Source organism: Caretta caretta, chromosome 6, assembly GCF_965140235.1.
Source record: "Caretta caretta isolate rCarCar2 chromosome 6, rCarCar1.hap1, whole genome shotgun sequence".
NCBI lineage: Eukaryota > Metazoa > Chordata > Testudines > Cheloniidae > Caretta > Caretta caretta.
The window spans coordinates 7,711,192-7,727,153 of NC_134211.1; the positions used below are offsets into that span (position 1 = coordinate 7,711,192).

Here is a 15,962-nt window from a genome sequence, read left to right on the forward strand (position 1 = left end):
AAGGCTCACCAGAATATACCAACAAACCCTATCAATCCTTCTCCAGGTACCACTTACCATCCCAGAAAGTTCCCCAACTACAAGGCATGTGATGATAATGAGGCCTTCTTAGAAAACTTTGAAAGGGTCTGCCTTGGGTACAGCATCTCTACCGACCAATACATGGTAGAGCTGAGGCTGCAGCTCAGTGGACCCTTAGCTAAGGTGGCGGCTGAAATGCCCAAAGAACACATGAACAAGTATAAACTGTTTAAATCCAAGGCGAGAGTCAGAATGGGGATAACACCCGAACATTCTCATCAGAGGTTCAGAGCCCTAAGGTGGAAACCAGACGTGTTATTTACCCGACATGCCTACCACATTGAGAAACACTGGGATGCCTGGATATCAGGAGCAAGTGTTGAATCTCCAGTAAATTTGCCCTTCCTAATGCAAATGGAACAATTCTTAGAGGGTGTTCCTGAGGAAATAGAAAGATACATCCTAGATGGGAAGCCCAAACTGTAATCGAGGCAGGAGAGATTGGAGCCAGATAGGTGGAGGTGGCAGAGAAGAAGAGAACTGGTTGCTGTTGGAGTGGAGACCAGAAGGGACAACCCCAAACAACACCCTATTACCGGGGGCCACCCAAGGCCCGACCTACCTCCCAAAGAACCCTCCAGACCCCTTATCGTCCCACCACACCGTTCTCCAGCAACCAGCCTCTCCCCAGTGACCCGTAGGCTGGACGATGTTTTAAATGTAACGAGCTGGGGCATGTAAAGGCCAACTGCCCCAAGAACCCCAACAGATTACAGTTCATTACACCGGAATCACACCAGAGATCCTTAGGCCCAGATACCTCCCAGATACCCTTGAAGTGGAGGGAAACTGTGAGTGTGGGCAGGAAGAAGGTCACCGTGTGGAGGGACATCAGAGCACAGGTGTCGGCTATCCATGGTTCCTTAGTGGACACCAATTTAATCAACCCAGAGATCCAAGTGACGATTCAACCCTTCAAGTCCAACTCTTTCGATTTGCCTACAGCCAAGTTGCCTGTCCAGTACCAGGGCTGGTCAGGGACGTGGACTTTTGCAGTCTATGATGATTATCCCATCCCTATGCTGTTGGGGGAAGACTTGTCCAATCATGTGAAGTAGGCCAAAGGGTGGGAATGGTCACCCGCAGCCAGGTTAAACAAGCCGTGAGGCCAAGCTCTGTTCTGGAAACTTCTATCAGGACCCGGTCAGAGGTGATGGACCTGGACCCCAGGCCAATGTCTGCAACAGCAGTAGTGGATCCAATCCCAGAGACCCAGACGGAACCAGTCCCAGAACTGGAACCAGTGGAACAACCAGCACCAGACCCATTGCCAGCACTGAATCCAATACTTGCAACCTCAACACCAGAGGGCACCACCGAACCTGAACCGGCAGCAGCCCATAACCCTATACAAGAGGCTCAGCCAGAGCCGTAACCCCAACATAGTGTCCCAGTGGAGAGCGGTTCACAGTCAACGGAAACAGCCCCATCCCCTACATCGCTTCCAGAGGGACGAAGCATAGTACCACAATCCAGTAAGAAATTGATGTCTCCAGCATCAAGGGAATAGTTCCAGACCAAACAGGAAGCCGATGAAAGCCTCCAGAGAGCTTGGACAGCAGCATGGAGCAACCCACCGCCTCGCAGCTCTTCTAATCGATCCAGGTTTGTTGTAGAAAGAGGACTTCTATACAAGGAAACACTTTCTGGTGGACACCAGGAAGACTGGCATCCTCAGAGATAGTTGGTAGTTCCAACTAAATACCGGGCCAAGCTCTTGAGCTCAGCCCACAATCATCCTAGTGGCCATGCTGGGGGAACAGGACCAAAGACCGTTTGGGGGGGTCATTTCACTGGGAGGGAATGGGCAAGGATATTTCTACCTATGTCCGGTCTTGTAAAGTATGCCAAAGAGTGGGAAAACCCCAAGACCAGGTCAAAGCCCCTCTCCAGCCACTCCCCATCATTGAGGTTCCATTTCAGCAACTAGCTGTAAATATTCTGGCTCCTCTTCCAAAAAAGACAGCCAGAGGAAAGCAGTACATACTGACTTTCATGGATTTTGCCACCCTATGGCCAGAAGCAGTAGCTGTAAGCAACACCAGGGCTAAAAGTGTGTGCCAGGCACTAGCAGACATTTTTGCCAGTGTAAGTTGGCCCTCCGACATCCTTACAGATGCAGGAACTAATTTCCTGGCAGGAACTATAGAAAACCTCTGGGAAGCTCACTGCCACTCCTTACCACCATCAAACAAATGGCATGGTGGAGAAGTTTATTGGAACTTTGGGGGCCACGATATGTAAATTCGTAAATGAGCTCTCCAATGATTGGGACCTAGTGTTGCAGCAGTTGCTCTTTGCCTACAGAGCTGTACCACATCCCAGTTTAGGGTTTTCACCATTTGAACTTGTATATGGCCGCGAGACTAAGGGGCCATTACAGTTGGTGAAGCAGCAATGGGAGGGATTTACCCCTTCTCCAGGAACTAACATTCTGGACTTTGTAACCAACCTACAAAACACCCTCCGAACCTCTTTAGCCCTTGCTAAAGAAAACCTACAGGATGCTCAAAAACAGCAAAAAGTCTGTTATGATAAACATGCCAGAGAACGTTCCTTCAAAGTAGGGGACCAGGTCATGGTCTCAAAGGTGCTCCAGGCCCATAAAATGGAAGCATCATGGGAAGGGCCATTCACCGTCCAGGAGCGCTTGGGAGCCGTTAATTATCTCATAGCATTCCCCACCTCCAACCGAAGGCCTAAGGTGTACCATATTAATTCTCTAAAGCTCTTTTATTCCAGAGAATTAAAGGTTTGTCAGTTTACAGCCCAGGGAGGAGACGACTCTGAGTGGCCTGAAGGTGTCTACTACAAAGGGAAAAGTGCTGGTGGTGTAGAAGAGGTCAACCTCTCCATGACCCTTGGGTGTATGCAGTGACAGCAGATCAAGGAGCTGTGCTCTAGCTACGCGGCAACGTTCTCAGCCACCCCAGGACTGACTGAACTCCATTGACACAGGTAATGATCACCCAATTAAAGTCCAACCTTACCGGGTGTCTCCTCAAGCTAAAACTGCTATAGAATGGGAGATCCAGGATATGTTACAGATGGGTGTAATCCACCCCTCTGAAAGTGCATGGGCACCTCCAGTGGTTCTAGTTCCCAAACCAGATGGGGAAATATGTTTTTGCCTGGACTACCGTAAGCTAAAAGCTGTAACTCTCCCAGACAACTGTCCATTGCCATGCACAGATGAGCTATTAGAGAAACTGGGATGGGCCCAGTTCATCTCTACCTTGGACTTAACCAAGGGGTACTGGCAGGTACTGCTAGATGAATCCGCCAAGGAAAGGTCAGCCTTCACCACACATCTCGGGCTGTATGAATTTAATGTACTCCCTTTCGGTCTGCGGAATGTACCCACCACCTTCCAAAGACTTGCAGATGGTCTCCTAGCAGGATTAGGAGAATATGCAGTCGCCTACCTGGATGATGAAGCCATATTTCTGGATTCCTGGGTAGAACACCTGGAACATCTACAAAAACTCTTCAAGTGCATAAGGGAGGCAGGACTAACTGTTAAAGCTAAGAAGTGTCAAATAGGCCTAAACAGAGTGACTTACCTTGGACACCAGGTTGGTCAAGGAACTATCAACCCCCTACAGGCCAAAGTGGATGCTATCCAAAAGTGGCCTGTCCCAAAGTCAAAGAAACAGGTTCAATCCTTCTTAGGCTTGGCTGGTTATTACAGACGATTTGTACCACAATACAGCCAAATCGCTGCCCCACTGACAGACCTAACCAAAAAGAAACAGCTAAATGCCGTTTAGTGGACCGAAGAGAGTCAGAAGGCCTTTAACCAGCTTAAAGCAACACTCACGTCTGACCCTGTACTCAGGGCCCCAGACTTTGACAAACCGTTCCTAGAAACCACAGATGCGTCCGAGCGTGGTGTGGGAGCAGTTTTAATGCAGAAAGGACCTGATCAAGAATTCCATCCTGTAATGTTTCTCAGCAAAAAACTGTCTGAGAGGGAAAGCAACTGGTCAGTCAGTGAAATAGAATGTTACGTCATTGTCTATGCTCTGGAAAAGCTACGCCCATATGTTTGGGGACGGTGTTTCCACCTGCAAACCGACCATGCTGCGCTACGGTCGCTTCATACCGCCATGGGAAATAACAAAAATACTTATTCAGTGGAGTTTAGCTCTCCAAGATTTTGATTTTGACATCCAACTCATCTCAGGAGCTTCTAACAAAGTGGCTGATGCACTCTCCCATGAAAGTTTCCCAGAATCAACTAGTTAAAATCGTCCTTGAGATGTGGAAAATATTGTTAGTCTTTATATACTTGGTAGTATATTTAGAGGTGCATGTGTTAATTCTGTTTTTCCTAGAGCTCCAGAAAGAAATCCCAGCCAGCGTTTCACCCTAGCGTGCCATAAATATAAAGATTAACATTTATCATAACATTTACGATGACAGCAAGCCTCAGTTTGGAACATGTATTAATAACACGACACAGTATAATCTTATAACTTCACATACCTTGTCATAAATATAAAGGGAAGGCTAACCACCTTTAAATCCCTCTTGGCCAGATTAAGTAATCTAGCTAGATATGTGTTAGATTATGATTTTTTTAAATGGCTGAGAAAATAAGTTGTGCTGAATAGAATGACTATTCCTCTCTGTGTGTCTTTTTGTAACCTAAGGTTTTGCCTAGACGGATTCTCTATGTTTTGAATCTAATTACCCTGTAAGGTATTTACCATCCTTATCTTACAGAGATGATCTTTTTCTTTTTACTGTTTCTTCTATTAAAATGTTTCTTTTCAAGAACTGAATGTTTTTTTTCATTATTCTAAGATCCAAGGGCTTGGGTCTGTGTTCACCTATGCAAATTGGTGAGGATTTTTACCAAACCTTCCCCAGGAAGTGAGGTGCAAGGGTTGAGAGAATTTTTTTGGGGAAAGACATTTCCAAACTACGTATTTCTCAGGAACCCAGAGAAATGTTTGGTGGTGGCAGTGGAAAATCAAGGGCAAGGGGTAAAATAGTTTGTACCTTGGGGAAGTTTTCACCTAAGCTGGTAAAAATAAGCTTAGGGGGGTTTCATGCAGGTCCCCACATTTGTAGGCTAGAGTACAAAGTGGGGAAGGAACTTTGACATACCGTATCAAAGATATTAATATTTATGATGACAGCAAGACTACTTTTAGTTAACTCGTAGACGTATTTAGCATCTTAAAGCCGAGCTCTGTGTGTAGATAATATGCATGCAAGAGGGATAGTTTTGTGAACTGCACAATTCTGTAGCATGCTGTGGTCTCCTCCTGAGCTCCTCTGGTCATCAGGTGGTCTCCATCAAGCCAAATTACTGAACCTACCTTTCCTACTTTGGGGAGAAACCTATCAACAGAAGGACATAAGATACTCTGGTGATTGGCATCCTATAAATAGCTATATAATCTGCAGTCCTCTTACATGACTTACAGGTTTTACATTCCACCTGCTGGGGCCAGGACAATGAGGTTACTCTGAAATCAGGAATAACTGAGAAGATATCAGCTACACCTGCAAACAATTTAGATGTTTCACTTGTATCTAACTTTCAGTTCCTTTGATTCCAAATTTCTTGCTAAAGCTGGTTGAATATTTTTCTCAAGCAGTTTTTTTTTATTTCAAATTGGATTTTCCATTTAACTATTTTTTCCAAGAAATTGTCTTGTCACTGGTTTCAGAGTAGCAGCCATGTTAGTCTGTATCCATAAAAAGAAAAGGAGTACTTGTGGCACATTGGATGCATCCAATGAAGTGAGCTGTAGCTGTGGAAAGCTTATGCTCTAATAAATTTGTTAGTCTCTAAGGTGCCACAAGTACTCCTTGTCTTTTCACTGGAAATTTTAAGCTTTCCATCAAAATACCAAACTCCCGTCTTCCCTAAACCATGGCTGTGGGACTCTGGTGATGTTCCAGGGCAGTTCAGCAAGAGGAGAGACCATCATGCATCATGGGGGATGTAGTATAGACTGGGAGCCTGGCCCGTGGAAGAGATTGGTGCTGTGTGTTATCAGAGGCACATCCGTGGTATTTCCGAGTCGAAATATTAAGTTTTTAGCAAAAAGATTTTGGTCTCCAGAAAAAAAAACACACTTTGTGGGTCAGCTCTATGCAGTACCCAGCTTGCACTGAAAACAGCAGGATGAAATATACCCCAAACCTCATATTCTGTAACTCTGGTAGAAATTGCATCAGTTAATAACAAAGTAAGAAAGAGTCGCTCTAATTAATCCCCAGAGCACCAATTACACCGAGGGTGGCTTTGGTTCAATGAATGCATTAATTAGGTGTTGTGTCTCTCTGAGCTCAGGTATTCCCAGTTGCTTCAGGAATCGTGTCCCACAGATCACCCATCTTAGTTTAAAGCTTCCTGAATGCGCCAAACTTACATTTTTTGACTATGAGGAAACACCAACCCATATCTCTCTCTCTCTTCCCAGCAGGTACGTGCTATTGTCCTGAATTATTCTCACACACACAAACAAGCAGACACCAAGGGGATCAGCAGACCTCCAGCACCAAAAGCCTCAGCCCTAACTCTGACCCCTTCAGCAAAAGGAGCAACCTCCTTTGGTTGGAAACAAATAGGCAATTACACAGTCACTGAAGCTAGGGCTTTCCCAAAAAGCTTAATTAGCACAGGAAGCAACTTTACCCTAAATGAACATGCCAAGCCGCAGAGCTCCCCTTACCCAAAGAGAGTAAAATGATTAACACTCCTTTACATTCACCCCTTCTTTAGCTAAGGAATAATCCCTTAAGGCTGATTCTTTCCCAGTAGAGTCACAAGTCACTGTTTTCTGTTTGGATTAGTGAACAGGAGTGTTTGTGTGGGGGACATGATTAACCTGCGTGTTATTGTGTTTGCACAGTGTCTGAATTTTATCAAACACCTGGAATGACCAGCTGTGAACATCTGGCTCTGTGGACAAAGCCCTTCCTGGAGTGGGTACTGATGTCCATTAAGAAACTGGTCTCCATTTATCTTCACTTACTTCATTACAGAGAAGGGACAGGTTTTCTGCACCATCCACCTGCCCACATCTCTGTAGCAGCCTGATCTCTGTGCAGAGGAGATGGAAAAGGGAAATCACTCAGAGGCAACTGAGTTCATTCTCTCAGGATTGACAGATCATCTGGAGCTGCAGGTCCCCCTGTTTATGGTGCTCCTACTGATTTATGGTATCACCCTGGTGGGGAATGGGGGGATGATCTTGTTAATCACGATTGATCCCCAACTCCACACCCCCATGTACTTTTTCCTCAGGAATTTGTCTTTCTGTGACCTCTGCATTTCCTCAATAATTTCCCCTAAGATGCTGCTGAATTTCTTTGCCGAGAGGAAAAGCATTTCTTACACTGCCTGTGCTGTGCAAATGTATCTCTTTGTCTCTTTTGCAGATATTGAGTGTCTCTTGCTGGCTGTCATGGCATATGACCGTTATATGGCCATCTGTAACCCACTGCTCTATACGGTCACTATGTCCAGGCAGCTTTGTAAGCAGCTGGTGGCTGGGGTGTACGCTGTGGGGGGGGTGGATTCAATGATACACACATTTTGTACATTTCGGCTTTCATTCTGCAGCTCCAACATTATCAATCATTTCTTCTGTGACATTCCCCCACTACTGGCACTCTCCTGCTCTGACACCCACATCAATGAGATTGTGATGTTTGCCTTCATTGGCTGTATTCTAGTGAGCAGCTTTGTGACTGTCTTTCTCTCCTATTTCTATATCATCTCCACCATCCTGCAGATCCGCTCTGCCGAGGGCCAGCAAAAGGCCTTCTCCACCTGCACTTTCCACTTGACTGCGGTGGTAATATTTTATGGCACCCAACTCTTCATGTATTTACGTCCCACCTCCAGGTATTCCATGGACATGGACAAAATAACCTCAGTGTTTTACACACTGGTGATCCCCATGTTGAACCCCCTCATCTACAGCCTGAGGAACACGGAAGTGAAGGATGCCCTGAGGAAAGTAATGAATAAACTCCTAACCAATTCTTGAATCTGTTAACTCAATACCATAAGAGTGATGGGGAGTGGAAACTGGTGAATTCAATTCCCAGCCCACTGTAATGTAATTTCACAGATCCTATGATAGTATTGTTCATTACTGTTATTGTTATTAATTTGTTTGTCTTCCAACAAGGCCTGTAGGCCCCAATTAAGATCAGGGTTTTATTAAGCTACTCTCCCAGCAATATTCCAGGGGGCACCTGTTTCACATGTGTGAATATATGTGTTGTGCTTTGAAAACATAGATCTATATTTATTGGGAAAGAAGAGGAGGGCATCTAATCTATTTCTCCCTCTGCTTTGTATTGGGTTTAGTTTCGATATGCAGTTGCAAGTATGAAGTGTGTGGTTTCTGTGGCTGAACCAAAGGGAGTTTTGTACACACTCCTGATCCTCTGCAGCCCTTTATGTCCTTTGTGGGGTTGTTGTAGAGATTGTTGCCGGGTTTGTATCCATTCATGTGGAGGAGAAAGGTGATTTCCATCAAAATGGCCTTTATTTTAAGTTACGGGAGCAACAAAACAACAAGTAAGAACAAGAGTAACATATCCAAAAGAGAACATGGTGTGTGTGCATCCTCTGTGAGAAGCTGCACTGAACTGAATACAAAGTAAAATGGAAAGGGTGAGTTTTCTCTAGGACATAAATTATACAGAAAGAAAAAGTCATATCAGACATGAGATGTTTATACCACATCAGCAGGTTAGCTATGAGGTCTTACTTTTAGTTGTGAGGGTAAGTCCTATGGACTCTGAAGAATAGGGATTCTGGGAATTGTACAGCTTGGGTTACAGATAATGAGAAATGAATAGAGCTGGGACAATAGCAGATTTTTTGGGTTCGTGTGTGGTTATAAAACATTCAGAAACAAATTCAGTTCAATCTGATCCAAATCTGAAAATTCCTTAAATGTTTGGCAAATTGAAAACATTGACAGAAATGTCCTGTGGGGTCGAAGGAACTATTTATCATGAGCAGAAATGGAACATTTCCTTTCCTTCCTGGATACTTTTCGATGTCAAAGCAAAGACAATGTAGGGCCACACTGACAAAAGTGATGGGAATGGAAGAGGCGGTAATGGTGCTGTTTCCCTTGTAGACTTTAACCCAGTGATTAGATCACTCCCATTGGTAGTGGGAGATTCCGGTCAATCCTCCCTCTCTCTGATGGGGAGAAAGTGGGTCTCCCACATTGCCGGACAGTATCCTGGTGACTGGGCTATGTTCTGTCCTGCATCATTTTCAGGACTGGTCTACGCTACTCCTGTAAATTGATCTAAGTTATGCTACTTCAAGTTGACTAAGTCCACACTATGCTATGTCAACGGGAGAGTTACGTAACTGAAGTACTGTAACACAGATCATCCAACAGCGTTAGTCTAAATCAGCCCTGAGCAATATCCACTTTGGAACACAGTCTCTGAGGGATGTGGAGTACAGATTTCAACAGGTGAGAGCTCTCCCACTGACTTAGCATGTCTTCCCCAGACCTTCTCAATCAACACCATTTCATCTATTGCAGTAGTACCAATTGAGCCATTTGTGTAGATATGGCCTCAGTCTCTCCTGTTGAAGCTCTTGCATTGTGGATAAAACACGGGAAGAATCACAGGGCCAGAAAGAGAAAATGACTCTATAGACAAGTGGTTCGGGGCGCCAACATGTTCAACTTTGTGTCTTTGTGGAACCATGTTCCAATGGTTTTTTAATTAGTTTTCCACCGTAGAACAACTTTGAAAATAGAGATTGAGAGCAACCCAGACAGGAATAGTACATCAATAAGGGGCTGGGATGTTTTCTGGAAATACAGGAAACTCAAGTGCACATCTTTGCCCAGCACTGGACAGAAGGGGGAATTGAACCTGGATCTCCCACCTCACAGGTGAACACCCTACCTATTGAGCTAAAAATTACAAAGAGAGGGAGCATCACCACCTCCTACCAGTGGCTGCTTTGTGACCAGCACCTAAATCCTCCTCCCCCACACACATTGTTTTGGGACAAGGCTATTAGGAGACTTTCTAACACATTTGTGAATAATTTCAGGTGAACCCCAATGGCATTGTTTTTTACAATAAATTATTCATAAATTTAATAGTGAAAAGTGCAAGGTCATGCATTTAGGGATTAATAACAAGAATTTTTGTTATAGATTTTTGTTAGTGATAAGGAGGTGTTAGTACCGTTATACAAGGCACTGGTGAGACCTCATCTGGAATATTGTGTGCAGTTCTCGTCTCCCATGTTTAAGAAAGATGAATTCAAACTAGAGCAGGCACAGAGAAGGGTACTAGGGTGATCTGAGGAATGGAAAACCTGTCTTATGAAAGGTTTCAGAGTAGCAGTGTGTTAGTCTGTATTCACAAAAAGAAAAGGAGTACTTGTGGCACCTTAGAGACTAACCAATTTATTTGAGCATAAGTTTCATGAGCTACAGCTCACTTCATTGGATGCATCTGGCTTCAAACCTAATCTTGATAAATTTATGGAAGGGATGATATGATGGGATAGCTTAATTTTGTCAATTAATTGATCTTCAACTATTAGCGGTAGATATGCCCAATGGCCTGTGATGAGATGTTAGATGGGGTGGGATGTGAGTTACTACAGTGAATTCTTTCCTGGGTATCTGGCTGGTGAACCTTGCCCAATTGCTCAGGGTTCAGCTGATTACCATATTTGGGGTCAGGAAGGAATTTTCCTCCAGGGCAGATCTGCAAAGGCCCTGAGGGTTTTTCGCCTTCCTCTGCAGCATGGTGGAAGCACTTGCTGGAGGATTCTCTGCACCTCAGTCTTTCAACCACGATTTGAGGACTTCAATAGCTCAAACATAGGTTAGAGGTTTGTTACAGGAGTGGGTGGGTGAGGTTCTGTGGCCTGCGTTGTGCAGGATGTAAGACTAGATGATCATAATGGTCCCTTCTGACCTTAAAGTCTATGATTCTATGATCAGTCTGGGAGAAATTCCTTCATTTCTAGATACTTTTTTGTCCCAACACTGGAAAATTACTTAAAGAGACTTTTGGAGAGGTGACCGACACATGAAGTGGAATACAGTCACCTCATTTTCTATCATATTAAAAAGCCCTCACAGGAGAAAGAGAGATCCAGACCCGTGGATACTCTGGCCCTCTGTGTTACTTTTCACAAGGAAGGCAACAGCATTAATTGCATGTATTGTGCACACCTGTAGTCCCGGGAGCAAAGATGCTCCAGGGAGCAAATCTCAAAGTCATCCCAGAAAGCAACTGCAGAGGTATTAAGGGTAACATTTGTATGGTTAGCAAACAGGAAAAAGTTCAACTCTTAGTCTGATTTTTACGGTTCTGAGAAGGTATAGCTTCCACCCTAAATTCATTGTAAGTGAAAAGAGGCAAAACAAAGAGATACCACCAAGACATGGGCAAATAAGTCAGTTTTAGAGCATTTTGGCCTTTAGTTGAAATCACAGGAGGCCATTTGTGGGAAGGAAAGTAAGGAATCATCCTTAGAGGAGAAAATTTCACTTTTATGAACATATATACTTAAAAGAAGAAGGAAAGAGCTTTATCGAGGAAGGGAGAACAGTGACAGGAAAAGGAGAGATAAATCGCTTTAATGGGGGGGAGAAAACTCCCACATTGATTCAGGGAATGTCTGTACTAAAGCCATTACTTTGACTCAGCTATGATACGCAGCAGCGCCATAGTGTAGATGCTTTCCACTTTGATGGAAGGGCTTTTCCTTCAATGTAGTTAATCTACGTCTCCGAGAGGAAGTAGTATGGTGAATGAAAGAATTACACTGAGGGTCAGTACAAGCTAATTACCTCACACAGCATGTGAAAAGTTTCCCAGCCCTGTGTGATGGAGCTCTGTTAATCTAATTTTTAAGCATAAACCAGGCATCAGAGAAGCTGCTGATGGAAAAGACCAGTTGGGAAATCTAGTCCTATCTCCCTGCAGGAAGCAGAATCCCCTTCAGTTCTTTTTGTTCAGGAGAGTTGGAAATATGCCAGCTGTCCCAGCTTCCCCGTAGAGATTATTCTGCATTCTGACTGAGATCAGTGTCAGGCTGTGTGAGTGTAGTGGGCACTCTGTCTGTGTGTGTGTGTTTGGTGTGCATCAGGCACGATGTGTTTGCATGTGGTGGGGGGTATAGTGGAGCTGAATGTCAAGGGTAGGCAGGTGTGTGTCCCTTGCCCTGCCCACGGCGAAGCTTAAGACGTGTTCCTCTCTCTAACACTCAGATGCCCAGCTCCCAGTGGGGTCCAAACCCCACATAAATGCACTTTACTCTGCATAAAGCTTATAGAGGGAAAACTCGTAATTTGTTCACCCTCTATAACAATGATACAGAGATATGCACAGCTATATGCCCCTCCAGGTATTAATACGTACTCTAGGTTAATTAATTAGGGAAAAAGTGATTTTATTAAAGACAAAAGGTAGGATTTAAGTGGCTCCAAGTAATAACACAGAGAGCAAAGTAAATTACCAAGAAAAATAAAATAAAACACGCAAGTCTATGCCTAATAGAGTAAAAATTAAATAAAGGTATAGCTCACCCTCAGAGATGTTCCAATAAGCCTCTTTTACTGACTAGACTTCCTCCTAATCTGAGTCCAGCAATCACTCACACCCCTATAGTTACTGTCCTTTGTTCCAGTTCCTTTCCGGCATCTCCTTGGGGTGGAGAAACTATCTTTTGTGCGAGATGAAGGCAAAATGGAGGGGTTTCCCCTGGGGCTTATATATTCTCTCTCTCGTGGGAGGAAATCCCTTCCCCTCTTCTATGGAGAACCCAGCTCCAAGATGGAGTTTTGGAGTCACATGGGAAAGTCACATGTCCATTCATGACTCAGTTCCTTACAGGCAGACGCCAAATTCCCAGGAAAGTTCACATGTGGATTGGCGTCTCTCAAAGTTCATTGTTAGCTTAAGTGTTTCTCAATTGGGCACTTACAGAGAATAGCCTTTTCTCAAGAAGCTGACCAACTGCTTCACTGAGGCTACTTAAAATCAAACAAGTACATAACAAGTATTCATAACTTGAAATACAAAAATGTTACATGCATGGAAATAGGATGAATATATGCAGTGGATCATAACCTTTGCAGAGATATTTCTTACATGGCATATCTAGCATAAACCACATTCCAGTTCTGTCATATTTACACTCATAAGCATATTTCTAGAAAGCATTATGGGGTGCTATGTCACGTCCTCCTCCTGAACATACTGCCAGAGGCTTGGACACTGTCCATGGTGGAGGCAGTGCATGTAAAATCTCTGTTTGTTTCTGTTCACACCCCTTTTTAGTACCTTTAAAAAGTATGATGTCATTCATAGGTTTTCTAGCAAGGTTTGGGGTTCTTGGTCCCCGGATGTCTCAAAAGAGGTTGGGATGTAGAATTGCTAATTGAAGGTAGACAGCAATATCTGTTAAAGTGTAGGTGTCTTGGCATTTATCCACCAAGGCCATGAGGCAGTGTGTCTCAGTTTCCCCTTCCACACAACAGTGTAGGCCTCTTATGCTTTTGATGCTATGCCAAGCTTCCAGCCTCTTTACAGTATAAGCCAAAAAGTGACATGCTTTGGGGACTGTCTTGTCATCATCGCTAGCATGAACAAAAGTTTTTTTCCACAAAACAGTTGTGTCCCACATCTTTCAAGGGTTTATCACGAGTATTATCTCCTTTGTCTTGACCCGTAGATGAAGTAGCAAAAGACACAAGATTAACAGAAAATCTTCAGCGGACAGGCTTTGTACACACAAATTGCTTGTTTAGTGTCTATTGCATTTCCCAATTCCTTTGTGTACCCTGGTAGGTGCTCTGATGCAGATTCTTCTGTCTTGCTCTTAATTTAGGCGTGTGTTTCAGGCTTTGGCAAGGAAAGGGGGCACTGCAACCCTGCCTGCCCTTGGCCCCTCCCTCTTTTGAAACTTTCCAAGTGCAGAGTTTTTCTCCCACCAGCCTTGAAGAGACTGTGTTATTTTTTATAAGGATACCAGGAATAACATTCTTTGTGTGCTTTGAGCGCTTTGGATCTGTAAGATCCCCTCAATTACCAACAGGTCAGCTGGGTGGGCGCCTCTCCAATCCCCCATTCACCTTCTATCTGGACTTCCTTCTCTGGGCTCACTTGCCTCTGCTTCTTGGAGCTTCAGTTATAACTCCAGGCCCTTTGCCTTCTCTTCTGCTTCCAGTCTGGCCAGCTCTACCTTAGCAGCTGCCGCACTGGTAGTCATTTTTCTGCTTTCTTTTGCTGGGCCACACCCCCTCTGCAGTTCACTGAAACTGAGATGCACTCAGCTCAGGGGCTTCTCAGTTAACAGAGACTTTCCCATTGCCCAGTGTTCAGCCTTTCTGGGCAGCCTGCAATTTCTGCAGTTCTAGATTCTTTTGATCTTCACTCTTACTTATTTTGCTTATTTTTCTGTCCCTATTTCCCTTACCTGAAATAAGGAAACAGAAAATAACAAACCAGAAACCACTTTGTCTGTTCTTCACCCACCACTAGTACCCAAAACTAATGCAAAATCACAACCAGTGTATCAAAGCAATCAGCTGTGCACAGATCCTGCTTGACTACACCACTGTGAATGGTTGGGTCTCAGAAACCTCTTTGGGACTGTCACCTGATGTGCTGAGTCTCCCTCTGAACCTGTTTCCCCTGACAGCTTGGGACTTAACTACCTTATCTTGTTTGAGCCAGACACACTTGCCTGATGTACACCCAGATCCACGTCTCTACCACGTCCCCCACAAGCTTCAGGCTTCACTGAAAACAGCTTAAGAAGTGCTACTGTCTCCAGCACTCAGATACCCAGCTCCCAATGGGGTCCAAACCCCAAATAAATCTGTTTCACTCTGTACAAAGCTTATACAGGGTAAACTGGCTCCATGTCTAGTTGGCAGCCAGTCTCCATGACATGGCTCCATGTCTAGTTGGCAGCCGGTATCAAGTGGAGTGCCCCAAGGGTCGGTCCTGGGGCCGGTTTTGTTCAATATCTTCATAAATGATCTGGAGGATGGTGTGGATTGCACTCTCAGCAAATTTGCGGATGATACTAAACTGGGAGGAGTGGTAGATACGCTGGAGGGGAGGGATAGGATACAGAAGGACCTAGACAAATTGGAGGATTGGGCCAAAAGAAATCTGATGAGGTTCAATAAGGATAAGTGCAGGGTCCTGCACTTAGGATGGAAGAATCCAATGCACCGCTACAGACTAGGGACCGAATGGCTAGGCAGCAGTTCTGCGGAAAAGGACCTAGGGGTGACAGTGGATGAGAAGCTGGATATGAGTCAGCAGTGTGCTCTTGTTGCCAAGAAGGCCAATGGCATTTTGGGATGTATAAGTAGGGGCATAGCGAGCAGATCGAGGGACATGATCGTTCCCCTCTATTCGACATTGGTGAGGCCTCATCTGGAGTACTGTGTCCAGTTTTGGGCCCCACACTACAAGAAGGATGTGGATAAATTGGAGAGAGTCCAGCGAAGGGCAACAAAAATGATTAGGGGTCTAGAACACATGACTTATGAGGAGAGGCTGAGGGAGCTGGGATTGTTTAGCCTGCAGAAGAGAAGAATGAGGGGGGATTTGATAGCTGCTTTCAACTACCTGAAAGGGGGTTCCAAAGAGGATGGCTCTAGACTGTTCTCAATGGTAGCAGATGACAGAACGAGGAGTAATGGTCTCAAGTTGCTGTGGGGGAGGTTTAGATTGGATATTAGGAAAAACTTTTTCACTAAGAGGGTGGTGAAACACTGGAATGCGTTACCTAGGGAAGTGGTAGAATCTCCTTCCTTAGAGGTTTTTAAGGTCAGGCTTGACAAAGCCCTGGCTGGGATGATTTAACTGGGAAT

The 15,962-nt window shown here is 44.6% G+C and overlaps 1 protein-coding gene across 1 annotated transcript; it reads left to right on the forward strand.

The window, feature by feature from the left end:
- The first annotated feature begins 7,160 nt into the window (after nt 1-7,160).
- LOC142072310 (olfactory receptor 5AR1-like) lies at nt 7,161-8,099 on the forward strand. The gene has a single exon (XM_075129003.1). It carries the CDS (start codon nt 7,161-7,163, stop codon nt 8,097-8,099), a length of 939 nt encoding a protein of 312 aa, XP_074985104.1.
- The last annotated feature ends 7,863 nt before the right edge of the window (nt 8,100-15,962 follow it).